Source organism: Pseudophryne corroboree, chromosome 1 (assembly GCF_028390025.1).
Source record: "Pseudophryne corroboree isolate aPseCor3 chromosome 1, aPseCor3.hap2, whole genome shotgun sequence".
Taxonomy (NCBI): domain Eukaryota; kingdom Metazoa; phylum Chordata; class Amphibia; order Anura; family Myobatrachidae; genus Pseudophryne; species Pseudophryne corroboree.
This window is the reverse complement of record NC_086444.1, coordinates 511,113,123-511,128,966: the sequence shown is the minus strand read 5'-3', so window position 1 is coordinate 511,128,966 and position 15,844 is coordinate 511,113,123. Positions and strand designations below refer to the sequence as shown.

Genomic DNA, 15,844 nt, shown 5'->3' with positions numbered 1-15,844 from the left:
ATGTACAGGAAACTCATGTTTTGGACCCAGAAAAGCCAGTCCTGCCAATAATCATTCGAATTTGCCTAAATAATAATAATACACTGCATGAGAACCAATGTAAGCTGTCCTGCCTAGAGAACCAATCTGTACAGTATTTCTCCTATCCACTTACAATTGTTAAAAAAAGCTACTTTGTAGCTTTCTTAACCTCTTAAACTGAATACCGTCAATGATACCGAAAGCTAGAGTGTAAAATGAGTGTACTGTCCTTAATTTACCTAGAAATAGCAACGGAGCAGGCATCTTGTAGCTAACATGATTACTGCCTATTGCTATCTGGGGACACCATGCACGTGTGCAAGAACTGAGCTGGAACGTCTCAGCGCACTGCAGTCAAGGGGGTAAGATAGATCACAGCCTGTTTATTACTTTGCTGTGTATGGTCCCATTAATGCGGTAAAAACAAAATAACTACAAATGTTGGATAGGAAACAGTTATTACAACACCGTGACTCATTGAGAGTAGAGCATATGTACATTTTTGTGACTTAACTATGAGTATTTTCACAGAATGCAAGCATACTAAGATCCTCCATACCTTGGCTTGCATCCCTATATGTATGGAGAAGCAGAGCAGGGTCTACCAAGCATAAGCGATATAAGTAATGCTGTGTTCATATAAGTGTAGCACGCTGCATGGCGATGTGACCATATGACACTTGGATGCATCCCTAGATACACGTTTTTAGGAGATGCGTCTTTGCAGGTACTAGATGCCTGGTGTAAAGATTTGTACTAATATGATGATGACAGCAAAAGCACAATCTAGCTGCTGAGGATTGCCTGTTTGGATATTGACCCAATTATATAGACAGCCGACACTTGATACAGGTTGAGTATCCCTTATCCAAAATGCTTGGGACCAGAAGTATTTTGGATATGGGATTTTTCCGTATTTTGGAATAATTGCATACCATAATGAGATATCATGGTGATGGGACCTAAATCTAAGCACAGAATGCATTTATGTTACATATACACCTTATACACACAGACTGAAGGTAATTTTAGCCAATATTTTTTATAACATTGTGCATTAAACAAAGTGTGTCTACATTCACACAATTCATTTATGTTTCATATACACCTTATATACACAGCCTGAAGGTCATTTAATACAATATTATTAATAACTTTGTGTATTAAACAAAGTTTGTGTACATTAAGCCATCAAAAAACAAAGGTTTCACTATCTCACTCTCACTCAAAAAAGTTCGTATTTCGGAATATTCTGTATTTCGGAATATTTGGATATGGGATACTCAACCTGTATAATATATAATAATAATATAATAATAATAATAATAATAATAATAATATTATAATATACATCAAGTGGCGGCTGTCTGTATAATTCGTCATTTCCTTTCGGGCTACTGTAGGAAAAAAATAAATATCCGTTTTATTTTTAAAATGGTAAAGCATAGCACAATATGTGGTTTGTTTTTATTAGTATTATGTTTTATTTATAAGGTGCCACAAAGTGAACTGAGTGCCGTACAGGGTATTCATAGACAACAGTAACGGGGTAACATAGCACAAACACAATATACAAAGGCAATTCACAGCATAAGTACCAACTCTCACACCATGGACTTGTAGCAGGAACAGGGGATGGACAGCACTACTGCATCATTACAGCAATGTGTAGGGCTTTCAAAACAACAGGCGGCACAATCATGATTAAGGGGACAGAAATAATCATCTTTTGGGGGCAAAAATATTTTGTAACATAAAGAATGCCAAATGAATGCTTAGTTATATCAAGAGAGCAACATTATTTATCTCATCGGACAATAATAATTAGTTGTTAAAGGGGACAATATACAAATGTACTGATGGGTTCATGATATAGGCGGCATTTACAGTGGCACTAAATAAATATATATTTGTATTATATCTGCCCCCATTATAAATACATATTGATGCACATGAAACGGTTTCCTCTGAATCAGATGTGTTGTGGGCCCTACAGACTCGGCGATGTGCTGCCGAGCTGCCCGACCGCCGATACGGCAGACGGGCGACCCGGCGGCGGGGGGGCAGTGACGGGGGGAGTGAAGTTACTTCTCTCCCCCCGTCACTATGCTCCATAGAACTGCAGGCAAATATGGACGAGATCGTCCATATTGGCCTGCATGCACAGCCGATGGGGCACCAGTGATAAACGAGCGCGGGGCCACGCATCGTTCATCGCTGGTGCCTCCACACTGCACGATATGAACGTTATTTTGTTCATTAATGAACGAGATCGTTCATATCGTGCAGTGATGTCGGCCAGTGTGTAGGACCCATTAGACCAGGCATTCCCAACCATGGTCCTCAAGGCCCACCAACAGTGCAGGTTTTAGTGATATCCAGGCTTCAGCACAGGTGACTTAATTAGTAGCTCAGTTGTTTTGATTTAACCATCTGTGCTGCAGCCTGGATATCACTAAAACCTGCACTGTTGGTGTGCCTTGAGGACCGTGGTTGGGAATGCCTGTGTTAGACAAAGAAAATACATAAATACTAAACTATACATGTCCCCTAAGGGGGCAGGGGGGATATTAGTGTTTTATGCTTACTTGTGAAGTATTTCAGAAAAAAGGCAATGACAGGGCTTCAGGAGAATACATGCCATGGACAGGAGTAGGGGAAGACCATGATTTGTTCTGTGTCCATATGGGTTTTTAAAACATAGCTAGTTTATACCAATGCTGCTGCATCGCAAACAGTGCTACAGGCCTGTAAATATGAGCTAATTATAAGCCAAGTAAATTATTCATATCTCATGGGCTGTCATAGTTAAAAATAATCTGCAAAGAAGCCAGGCTATGCGTCCCTGTGAGCTTGATGCTCATTTCATGCCACTACTTGCAGCCTATAAAAACACAATCATGCCAAGTTAGCTTGTAAACTAAAATAATAAATAAAATAAGAAATGTTGTACTGTAGATTGGATTTTCATATCATAAAGGAACCTACACAACGTATGCAGTGGGAACATGGGTGTTTTTATATTTCTAAACACTGTTTGTCCATGAATAGTTTGCATTTACTTTAAGGCTTAATTCACTTCCATTGCTACAAGACAGCAATCACTTTTTGCTACAAAACAGCAATCACTTTTTGCTACAAAACAGCTATCACTTTTAATGCACATTTATTGGCAAGCTGCTCAATCAGATAGTGATGTCACTCATGTGCTAAAAGGGAGGGGTAATTCTGAGCAAGAAAACACATATTGCTATCCCTAATACACACTGAGTGAAAAATAACACTACATATTAATCAGATAATACAGAGATCTTGGTTGCATATACCTGCAGATATAGGGTTAAGCCCCCAGGATGAACGACAAGGCATCCCTGTCACTGGGGGTACCTAACACTAGATATGGGTCTGGGGTGTGGAACCCCATCATGTCGGCACAGGCCGGCCACCCTAGGGCAGCACACAGGTGAAAATGATGGGTTCCGCACCCCAGACCCATACCTAGGGGTAAATTTACTAAGATGGGAGTTCTATTTAAGATGGGATGTTGCCCATAGCAACCAATCAGATTCCAGGTATTATCTTCTAGAATGTGCTAGATAAATGAGAAGTAGAATCTGATTGGTTGCTATAGGAAACATCCCATTTTAAATAGAACGCCCATCTTAGTAAATTTATCCCTTAGTGTTAGGGACCCCCAGTGACAGAGACGCCTTGCCGTTCGGCCTGGGGGCTTAACCCTATATCTGCAGATATATGCAACCAAGATCTCTGTATTATCTGATTATTATGTAGTGTTATTTTTCACTCAGTGTGCATTAGAGATAGCAATATGTTTTTTAACTATCACTTTTAAGCCATCACTTTTTTTCCTGAAAAATGGCGCTTTTTTTTTTATAAGTCTATAACTATTTTGCCAACATAATTTTTTTTTCTTTACTCTAAACCTCTAGCACAGTGAATTCCAACCTCGGTTCTCAAGACACACTAACAGTCCAGGTTTTACTGATATCCATGCTTGAGGACAAATGGTTAAACAAAAATAACTGAGGTACTAAATAAGTCACCTGTGCTCAAGTAAGGCTATCCTTAAAACCTGGACTGTCAGTGTGCCTTGAGGACCACTGTTCTAGCAGTTAACCACTTACTTCTGTACAGATTATTCACAGGACTTGAACTGCTCAAATTTCAATTAAAAAAATGCAAAAATGGGGATATTCTAAAACTTTCGACCAGCAGTGTCTATATACTGTAACAAGTATACAATATAATGCTGCTAATCTGTGTGTCCCTGACATGAACAGTTAATGGGACAGTGGCACGTGAATTCACCACAAAGAATGACATAGAAATACACATTAACCCATCTTCCCCACTTACCAATAAATAGTCCCGCCACTGCTGGAAGTTTAGTTTAGCATGCTAGCTTAAACACATACAGTATGTGCAAAATATGCGCTGCTGTGCAAGTGCGCAGCCACCATTACAAACTACTTGCCAGGAAGAAAAAAATGGACAACACAGAGAGAGAACAGAGAAATAACAGAGAACACATGGATGGGAGCCGGTGAAGTAAAGACAAACAAAAATAATTAAGAACAGGACAGCCTAACCACAAGAAAAACAATGTAAACAGAAGATAGGGAGAAATTAAAGTGAGAGAGACTAAAAAATATTCTACAGGAGAATCACTTTTACAATCAAGCAAAGAAACAGTAAAAAAAAGACTCAGGGAATGAGCACATAGGATGGTGGATATGCAGCCTGGATGAGTCTGAAATGTTTTTTTGGGGGGAATAGAATTAACGCCATTTTTTTTTCAAGGTAAACTTTACCCGCTATCATGCGAAAATACACAGGATTCGGGATAAGTTCGCGGATGCATGTATTTTCACGACTGTGGCTGCGAATACATGGCACTTATAGGGGATAATGGGGCAGATGTATTAACGTGGAGAAGGCGTATGGAAGTGATAAAGCAGTGATAAATGCAAGGTGATAAACGCACCAGCCAATCAGCTCCTAATTGTTAATTTACATATTGGAGCTGATTAACTGGTGCGTTTATCACCTTGCATTTATCACTGGTTTATCACTTCCTTATGTCTTCTCCACGTTAATACATCTGCCCCTTTGTTTCTTCTGCCTGTGGACAGGTGAAACAAAATCCCTGATAGTACCACCTATTGGGGATAACTGAATTCCCCCACCCCTAATCTACCACTTTTGTGTTTTCTTTACCAATGTAAAACTTTTTAACACTATCATTTGGCCTATCTCTGTGGCCAAAATGATGCTATGCACCTAAAATCTACTCTCTATTATATTGCAGGGTTTATTATAATTATTCTGATTAGCAGTGTTTAGTATTTAGAGAGTGCACCTGCACCTGCGTTTTTGTTCTGTGTGGAACTACAAGTCTGAGCTCATTATGTTTAGGATTAGAGTGTAGAATCCAAATACCTCAGCCCACAAATTCTAGGAGAGACATTTACAGATGTGTCATCATATATCATTGCTGCAGGTGCGCCAGGTCCTGTGTGGCTCTGCTAAGGCCGGGCATCTTATTACCCAAAAATGCACCATTAGCTGCAATGCAATGTGACTAGGATGCACAAGGTGTGATTAATCAGGACTGGAACCTGTCTGAATAAATTGATATACGACACTTGTATATCTGTGTAAGACTGAGTCTGAATCTGTATATGAAGTGCTACAATGCAGAGGCCGCGGCTTTCTTCCACAACAAGTTCTGTTGTGTTGTACACAGATGTACAAGTATTGTATATCAAATTAATCCATGCAGTCGCCTCGTAACATGGCATACTGAGGCTAGATGTAGGAGGACAATTAGTGAATTATTGCAATATCTTAAAAGGGTCACAAACTGATGGATTCAGTGCAACTAATTTTACATATTTTTTATGTATTCATAGATGTCAGTAACTCACAATGCCATTCTGTACACTGAAGCCAAGCTGGTATCTTAGGTCCGGTCTCCTGATTAAGACAGTGGTTACTGGAGGACATCTTACAATGTTCAGCTTCACTCTGGACTGGTTCTTTAAGCCCTAGAAAAACAAAGTTGGGGATTATTTAGTGTAAGAACAAATCAGCTACTGGGAGCAAAACTTGCATCTGGAAAATGTAAAACGCGCAATCTTATTTGCAGTTGGGAAGTGGCAGTCTAGGCCAACTCTAAAACACAGTGTAAAAACTGCAGACATGCAGCATCTGCCTGCATACAAAAAGAACTCAAATTCAGCCTCTGTAGTTTGTAAGTAGGTCATATTACACAGTAGTTGCCCTCTGTGTGCTGCCATGTCACGCTCCAGCCCACTTCATCAGAGAGGAACACATCAGTTTCCCTTTGAATAAGTTTAATTTTGACGCTCTAGAATGCTGGTCTGTTAGAACAGAATTCTGGGACATGAATTAGATGCCAGTATCAGTGGTCAAAGCAGCGCTCCCTGCTGCTGCTTACACCTAACCTTCTCCTCCAAGCCCTGTAAGGCACATATCGTCAGTAAAAGACAAATGATGTGATTCACAAGGGGCACAATTTGCCAGGAGTTAGGCTCCACAGCTCAATTTGTAGGTGCCATGGCAACCAGAGTTTGTCAGACATACAAATACAGAAGAAAATCTTATTGTTGTTCATTAATATCTTTGCAATTAGTTTGTATTATACTGTAATTGTGCTGTCTATGTCAATTATTGGAGAAGAAAAGAGATCCTTACATAGCAGAAAAGGAAGGAGAGGCAGCCACACACACATAAATCGTATGGGCTTCCTTGTCATCAGCCAGTGAGTTTCATTTACGAACCACAATTGAGTTTTTCAAACACTGGAACATCGGTCAGCACCATAGAAATATTGGGAATATTGAAAACATAACGACCATCGCAACTTTAAATTTAAACAGCTGGGACAGTCGCTAGGTACACGGGGGAGGGGGGGGCTTGAGTTACATTTCCCCAGCGGCTGCTATTGTCTGTGTTTTCGATCCGATCCAATGAGCGTTCCTGTGAGTGTTGGATCGGATCTCCTAGATCGCTAGTGCTGCATGATTGTTCGGAATCGCATGGAATCGGATGGAAAAGGGTGTTCTTTTTGTGCATGCAATGTATCGTACAAGTGTGACTGCCATTCTCCAGGACACTCTCAGCCCCCCTAGCTCTCTAATCCAGCCCATCAGATATATCTTATGGTACAATTGTATGACATACGATGTATCGCATGTGATTTATCACAGCTTGGGGGAATTCAAGGGAAATCACACCCGACTTCAGCCTCAGACATATCGTTGTAGTGTATGGGGCCCTTTAGTGTGTACCAAAATCAGAACCATTCTAAAGGTGTGATCCAGTCCATCGTTTCTGACCAATTTGTTCATTAACACGACGGGCCCAACTATTGCTTGGGTCAAGTTACCCGATCCGTCTGTGTGTGGGAAACATGACAGTATCTACTTACTCCCTTGAAGTACCATTAAACAAAAGAATATGGGGTATATGCAATTGTGGTCGAATTCCCGAAATTGTCGAATTTCGGGTCATTTTCGACCCAAAAAAAAAATCGCCTATGCAATTCAGTGCTTTCCGACCAAAAAACGGACTTTCAAAATTCGACTTTTTGAAATTCGACTTTTTGCAAATTCGACTTTTCTGCAATGATATAAGTGCTGCAATTCGACCAAAGCATATTCAATTCAAGTTTGGAAATTCGACAGCAGTGCTTTTAGACAGCAAATTCGTCATTTTCAATCCGCCACACTTTGGAGGGTGAAAACAAATAAAAAAAATTTAAACATGGTTTTTTTTGTGTTTTTTTGGGGGGGAATAGCAGATCTATTTATATTAGAAGGGATTAGGTACTTTTTTTTTTTTTTTTTGGAGGCACAAATATTATTTATATATTTTTTAAAATATTATTTTTTTTTTATTTTTTTTTTATGCTGGAACGGTGAAATCATAAAAAAAAATGGCGTGGGGTTCCCCCTCCAAAGCATAACCAGCCTCGGGCTCTTCGAGCTGGTCCTGGTTCTAAAAATGCGGGGAAAAAATTGACAGGGGTTCCCCCGTATTTTTAAAACCAGCACCGGGCTCTGCACCTGGTGCTGGTGCCAAAAATACGGGGGACAAAAAGAGTAGGGGTCCCCCGTATTTTTAACACCAGCATCGGGCTCCACTAGCTGGACAGATAATGCCACAGCCGGGGGTCACTTTTATGCCGTGCCCTGCGGCCGTGGCATCAAATATCCAACTAGTCACCCCTGGCCGGGGTACCCTGGGGGAGTGGGGACCCCTTCAATCAAGGGGTCCCCCCCCCCAGCCACCCAAGGGCCAGGGGTGAAGCCCGAGACTGTCCCCCCCCATCCAATGGGCTGCGGATGGGGGGGCTGATAGCCTTTTGTGATAATAAAAAGATATTGTTTTTTCCAGTAGTACTACAAGTCCCAGCAAGCCTCCCCCGCAAGCTGGTACTTGGAGAACCACAAGTACCAGCATGCGGGAGAAAAACGGGCCCGCTGGTACCTGTAGTACTACTGGGAAAAAAATACCCAAATAAAAACAGGACACACACACCGTCGACAGTAAAACTTTATTACACACTACCGACACACACATACTTACCTATGTTCACACGCCGACATCGGTCCTCTTCTCCATGTAGAATCCACGGATACCTGAAAAAAAAGATCAATATACTCACCTCAGCCATGGTCCAGAGATAAATCCACGTACTTGTTAAAAATAAAAAAACGCAAATACCCGCTCCATAACGGACTGAAAGGGGTCCCATGCTGACACATGGGACACCTTTCCACGAATGAGACCTGTCAGTGACAGCTGTCACAGAAAGGTCTCTAAGCCCAATGGTGGGAACTTAGCGGCTAGCGGTGAGGTCACCCGCCGGTCAGCGGCTGACCGGCGGGTGACCCCACCGCTACCCGCAAAGTTCCCACCATTGAAAGTAATGGAGCGGCTTTGCGATGCGCTGTCACAGTACAGACAGCGCACAGCCAATCAGGTGAGCGCCACGGAAGTAGCGCTTCCTGATTGGCTGAAGGGACGTCAGTGACAGGAGTCACGTGATGTCCCGGCATTCGGGAGAAAGGGGTCTGATGTGAAAGCATTGGACCCCTTTCTAGTCCGGTATGGAGCGGGTTTTTGCGTGTTTTTTTTTTTAAACAAGTACGTGGATTTTACTCTCTGGACGTGGATTTATCTCTGGACGCTGGAAGGTGAGTATAATTTTTTCACAGGTACCCTCGGATCGTCGGAGACCGTGGCAGTCGGCGTGTCAACATAGGTAAGTATGTGTGTGTCGGTAGTGTGTAATAAAGTTTTACTATCAAGGTGTGTGTGTCCTGTTTTTATTTGGGTATTTTTTTCCCAGTAGTACTACAGGTACCAGCGGACCCGTTTTTCTCCCGCATGCTGGTACTTGTGGTTCTCCAAGTACCAGCTTGCGGGGGAGGCTTGCTGGGACTTGTAGTACTGCTGGAAAAACAATATCTTTTTATTATCACAAAAGGCTATCAGCCCCCCCATCCGCAGCCCATTGGATGGTGGGGGACAGCCTCGGGCTTCACCCCTGGCCCTTGGGTGGCTGGGGGGGGGGGACCCCTTGATTGAAGGGGTCCCCACTCCCCCAGGGTACCCCGGCCAGGGGTGACTAGTTGGATATTTAATGCCACGGCCGCTGGGCACGGCATAAAAGTGACCCCCGGTTGTGGCATTATCTGTCCAGCTAGTGGAGCCCGATGCTGGTGTTAAAAATACGGGGGACCCCTACTCTTTTTGTCCCCCGTATTTTTGGCACCAGCACCAGGCGCAGAGCCCGGTGCTGGTTTTAAAAATACGGGGGATCCCTGGCCAATTTTTCCCCTGCATTTTTAGAACCAGGACCAGCTCGATGAGCCCGAGGCTGGTTATGCTTTGGAGGGGGGACCCCACGCCATTTTTTTTCCGGGTTTTTCACGTTTTTTTACCGTTTTTTAAAATCGCGGCAAAATCCGCCAAATCGGCCGATTTTCGCCCGCGACTCTGGCGAATCCGTTTTTCATTGAATATGGTGAATTCCGGAAGCCACCTTCCGGGATTCACCTGTCGAATTGAGTCGAATTAAAAAACGGCGAAAATTGCCGCGAATTCGACCGCAATTGCATATACCCCTATACATTCTGAGACACGTGAACTTCAGTAAACTGTAGAATGGATGCAAACAAAGAATCTTGCATCAACCAAGTGTTTTTAAATGATGGTGGGGAAGAAAGAGGATTGGAATTTTTCCATAGAAGGGTTCTCACTTTTTAACAGTTTACCTTTATAATGCTCTGACAAGTGGATAAGGGTAACCCAACTAAACTGGTGCCATTGATGGACATGATTTGATCCCCGATGTTCAGTTTTCCTGACTTCTCAGCAGGTCCACCATGCATCATGTTGGCAATAATGACTGTCGGCAGAATGGAGCCCCAGCCAGATTCTACAATCACCACTCCAAGGATTTCTCCCTTCTGTTTTTCAATGAAAACCTGAAAGACAAAAGGGAAATGATGTCCACTTATTTCTGTAGAACAATGTTATCAATGTCAATTTAAGAAATGTATATGAAAACATTACAGGCACCTCTGTTAAAATAAGTACTGAGACTACATGCTTGTGAGGTTAGTCTTCCGGATCCTCGTAATCCATTTATGTTTTTGACGTTTGCTAGAACACTTGAAATCATTACATTTACTATCACAGATGTAAAATGACTAAATAAATGATGATCTTATTATAAAATAATTCAACTGTTCTTATTTACTTGTTAAAAAGCCAGTTATTCCACACCAAATCAACGCAGGGTTTCAAACTGACCATTTCAGATTGTACTGAAATTTGATATATTAATTGACGCCTTGGGCGTACAGATAACTTCAAAATCTTAAGGGGGGTACACACGGAGCAACGTTTACTTAATTTCTAAGCAATCTGACTAGATTGCTTAGAAATTAAGATCACTTTGCTCCGTGTGTAGGGGTGCTGGTGACAGTGATACGCGGTCCCGCGCGTCACTATTGCCGGTGCTAGATTGGCCTGCATGCAGGCACAATCTAGCACATAGCTCATTTAACCACTGGGTGAAATGAGCGCCCCCCGTGTCCGTTTCACCCCCCTCGCTCAGCACACATCGCGCTGTGCTGAGAGGGAGGAGAGATGTGTGCCGAGCGGCTCGCTCAGCACACATCTCCCTCCACATCTCCCATCTGTGCGGCCCTTTAGGATGATATGCATACTGGTTTGAAGTTATATGCCTTTAAAGCTGCAATTTTTTTAACGATAAAAATTTGCTATTAATGTTTTTTTTTTTTTATTACATTTGCAGCTCACTTAATTAAACTAGAGTTGGCCAAAGTATCATTTTATACCTCTGTTTATGGGCTTTCATATGATACTAGTAACTAGTCCGTCAAAATGACAGAACACCATAACAGTAATGTCAGCCTGAGTGGAGCAACACTTGAATTGCTCTGTCGAGCGCCATCTAGTGCCCGCCGGCGTGCAAAACACTTGAATTCCCCCCATAGAGGTGAGGAGCAGTGCAAACCTTTTATTACGTAGGATAGAAAACAGCTGTATATTTTAACAAAATCAAAATTTTGATTTTCTCAAACAGCTGTATTTTGAAAATTTGCAAAAACATTTTTTTCAAAATTGTTCATACTGTTGTTAATATTCTTCAAAAGTTTTATTTTCGGATCATCTGCTACAAGAGGTTTCACTTTTGATTTTTTGTTAAAATAAAGAAACTTTAAAACTGTCTAGGCCTGTTCATTACTTTTAATTTATCTCCCTAAAACCAGGGGTTCTCAAATGCAGTCCTCAAGGCATGCCAATGGTCCAAGTTTTAGGTATATCTGAGGCTCAGCACAAATGGTTAAATCAAATTGACTGAGGTGCTAATTAAGTCACCTGTGGAAAAGCATTGATATACTTAAAACCTGGACCGTTGGGTTGGCTTAAGGACCGCACTTGAGAACCTCTGCAATCCCTCAATAGTGAGATAATTTTATGTCTTTCACATATTTTAAGAAAGCTTACAACAGATCATTACCATTTGGTGCTGCTGCTCTAAGTGGATGGTGCTACTTGATGGGTTGGAACTGGCGGAAGGCTTCATTTGGTTTTAGTAATTCCATTTCAGAAAGGGTGTACATTCTGTTGAAGTTAAAGGATTCACCTTACACAGAACATCTACCATAGGACATCTGGCTTCCTTGGGTATGTAAGTTGGCTTCCCGACGGACGGGATCCAGGTAGCCGATATTCCGAAGGAGGACACAATCCCGGTGTCTAGATAGCAACGCTGTACGGGATACCGGCGTCACAATACTGACAGCCGGCATCCCAAACATCCAGACAGCGGGACCGCAGGGGTAGGGGGGGGAATAGGTTTAGGCAGGAGAAAGGGGGTTAGGGGGCAGGACCAGGAAGGTTAGGGTTAGGCACATAGAAGGGGAGGTTACAGTTAGGCCTCAAGCGGGGAGGGTTAGGGTTAGGAAGCGGGGAAGGGAGGGTTAGAGTTAGGCAACAACCGGGAGGGTTAGGCACCACCGGGGAGGGTTAGGTTTAGGCACCCACAAGGAAGAATTGGGTTTAGGGTAGGGAGCAGAGGAGGGTTAGGGTACTGTAGAGGGGGCTGTCGGGATTCTGATGGACGGGATGCCGATGTCGGTATTCTGAAGGCCGGCATCCCATCCATCGGGAAATCATACTGAACCCCCAGGCACTATCTATGTGGAGTAGCGTTCAATTACAGATGTAGAAGAAATTCATCTTGTTTTGTCATTATCACTTACGAAAAGGTTGCACATTACATTGTTGATTTTGAAGCATTGTTTTTGCATTATGTAGTTGCAGATAAAAACAATCTGTTCTTTACATATATTGTTTTGTCGATATTGGGACATTGCAGGTATCCCTAGTACATATGGGCAGCTTTTATTTTGTTCTGCCCTTGAGTTGTTCTTTTTGTTATTTATAGACATGATCTTGTCTAAGGGGAACAAGGGGAACCTGTAATAAAGTACACTGAATGTTAATTACAGGTTTAGGTCAGTCACATGATATTGCTGCAAACCTACATTAGTTGGCAAGACTATGAAGTCACCTTGGTTTAATGTCAGAATATCTGGCAAAGCATAGAAGGTTGCATTATATATATAATAAATAAGGTTCTCATATTCAAGAGCAGCAATACCTACATCTTTGCAGTTCTCAGACTTAGAGAAATGGATGAGGTCATCATTATACATGTCCTGGGTATTGAGTAAATCACTGTATTCCTTCTGGCTCAGATCTTCTGGGTTAATGCCATTAGCTCTGAGAAATTCCTGGTAAGCAACACTGAATGCCTGACCTATAGACTGAGCGATAAGCTGGGCCTGTGCCCATAGAGTAGACATAAGGGAAAGAGAGAAAAATATATTGTGAGACTGAAATCACTTTAAGATCATAATTGCAGATCACATACAACTGATAACAATAACAGAAATTACAAGCAATAACAAGAAATACAATTATTTTAATTTTCAATGGATATATACCCCTTAAGACTCCAGTGTCCCCTATGGGAATGCAGGAGAAACAAGCTATCTTTGCACTCTACTAATTGGATCCATTGTCACTCTAGAACACAGGTTCTCAAACTCGGTCCTCAGGACCCCACACAGTGCATGTTTTCCAGGACTCCTCACAGAATCACAAGAGAGATAATTATCTCCACCTGTGGACCTTTTAAAATGTGTCAGTGAGTAATGACTACACCTGTGCACCTGCTGGGTTACCTGCAAAACATGCACTGTGTGGACCGAGTTTGAGAACCACTGCTCTAGAAATAGCACTGCTCACCTGTGTCACATGACTCATTGTGAAAGTGTTCAGTAGTGAATGCATCGCAGTATGTGCAGGAAAAACATTTAGCTATGACCATAACCTAATATGCATGCAAGTCACAGATTAGATAAGGATAACTCCCACCCAAAGATCAGAAATTAGTTCTGGGTGAAGATAACCAATAAAAATAAAAAATAGGGCTTGATCAATACCAATCATTTTTGAGAATACCAAAATCCCCAATTTCTTAAAAAGTCCCAGGCTGCTGTGCTTTACAATCATACAGTATGACCATTTGATATAGCTGAGGATAAAGGCTGTGCCAAAATAATTGCGAACCCTCACAGTAACTACAAATCGCGAGTGCCAGGTGAATAAGCCAAAGAACGCCAATCAATATTATGTTTTAACTTCAGTTCTTTCTAATGATTACATCTTTTTCCAGCTAAAATATAGATGACTCACTTAAATCCAGGCCATGTTTGACACAAACTATTGTGAAGCCTTTATATATAATTTTTGAAGATAGAAATTTTCATCCATCAGTAATAAAAATAAAAAAAAGGGCTGGAAAAACTCAGGCAGTCTTCTAACACTTTTACAGTCAGGTTCTTTAGCTTGTGTGAAAGGTTTTGCCTTTGAGAGTGACCTAGTGTAATATTCCAAATGGCAAGCATGCTCAATTGCATCTGGTTGTGTTTGAATAGTATGGATCAAAAGCAAAGACATGAAGTTGGCCTAGCTGCATAGACATATAGTAAACACTGGAGTATAGACCTGTAATAGGTAAGTAGTTGGCTGCTTCTCCTACCAGGACATTGGCGGGCCCTCTCTCCATCTGTAGTCTGACAGGTTTTGACCCCATTACTAATCACTTGTCCCCCCCCATATCTGCTCCCAGGGGGTGTTGCGGATTGGGGGGCGGTGGGTAGTTTGGAGCTGTGAGAGGAGAGTGTGCAGGAAAGGGGAACTGTTGTGGGAGAGGGGTGAGTGGGTGCTGTGGATGGGGTAGGAGAGAGAAGGAAAGGGAATAGAAGTTTGAAGTTGTGAGGGAAGAAGCAAGAAAGGAAAACCGATGTGTGGGCGGGGTGCCGCAGCTGCGTGTGTGTGTGTTCAATCTGCCTTTTGCAACGTATTCCACCTCAATTGTTCTCTTTAATCAAGAACTATAATTTCTTGCTGTTTAAAATTCTATTGTATTTTTGCTTGCCCTATGCTGATATTTTCACCTATTGTCTATCTTTACTGCCGTATAATGGATTCTGCAATTTCCCATTGCATGTTGCTGCTATGGATTGCTCATCCTGTCCACTGTAACCTATGTAGTGCACACTAGGTGGCAGCCTCAAGTGCAAGATGAGTGACCCATGGAATTATTCAGAGGGCATCCTGTTAATTTACTGTTCACTTAATCCTTGTATATTCTATTCACCACTGTAACCAATTTAGTGATCCCAACATGGCTGCCTCATCTGATACTCTGTGCAAGATGGGAAGTGCATGGTTCTGATGTACCATCAAGGATCTCACCTAGTATTTCTATCTCTCCTATTGTGTGTAATCAGTTCCAAGAATTCCCTTATCTGCCCAGTGTAATCCTACGCAGTGCGCCCATAATGTCTGCCTCACCTGGACCCTGAATGGCTAATTGCAATGATCCTGCAACTGATGACCCAGAATGGCTGGCACACCATTGTAGCATCTATGTGCTCTCTGTATTCCATGCAAAGCTAAACTTCTTTATTGTGTTCACTGTTCCAGTATAAAGTACTGTATTATGTTCATTTTATTTGTTAAATGCCTTGAGTACTATTGGAGAGAGAGCGCTATATAAATACAACTTATTACAGCTTAAGAAAGCTTGAGCCCACTTACGCTAATCAGACCTCAATAAACATGGTGCATGTGTAGCTATTCAGACTTGGAAACCTAAACT

At 42.0% G+C, this 15,844-nt stretch overlaps 1 protein-coding gene across 3 annotated transcripts in view; it reads right to left on the bottom strand.

The window, feature by feature from the left end:
• The window catches only part of APBA1 (amyloid beta precursor protein binding family A member 1), a 354,528-nt gene that overhangs the window by 35,353 nt on the left and 303,331 nt on the right, over window positions 1-15,844 (bottom strand). For all 3 annotated transcript variants that reach the window (XM_063913906.1, XM_063913904.1, XM_063913905.1), the window contains 3 exons: window positions 13,278-13,457; window positions 10,350-10,562; window positions 5,970-6,089 (listed from right to left, as the gene is read on the bottom strand). In XM_063913906.1, coding sequence (XP_063769976.1) covers window positions 5,970-6,089; window positions 10,350-10,562; window positions 13,278-13,457 — 513 coding nt within the window. The remainder of the gene's footprint in view (window positions 1-5,969; window positions 6,090-10,349; window positions 10,563-13,277; window positions 13,458-15,844) is intronic.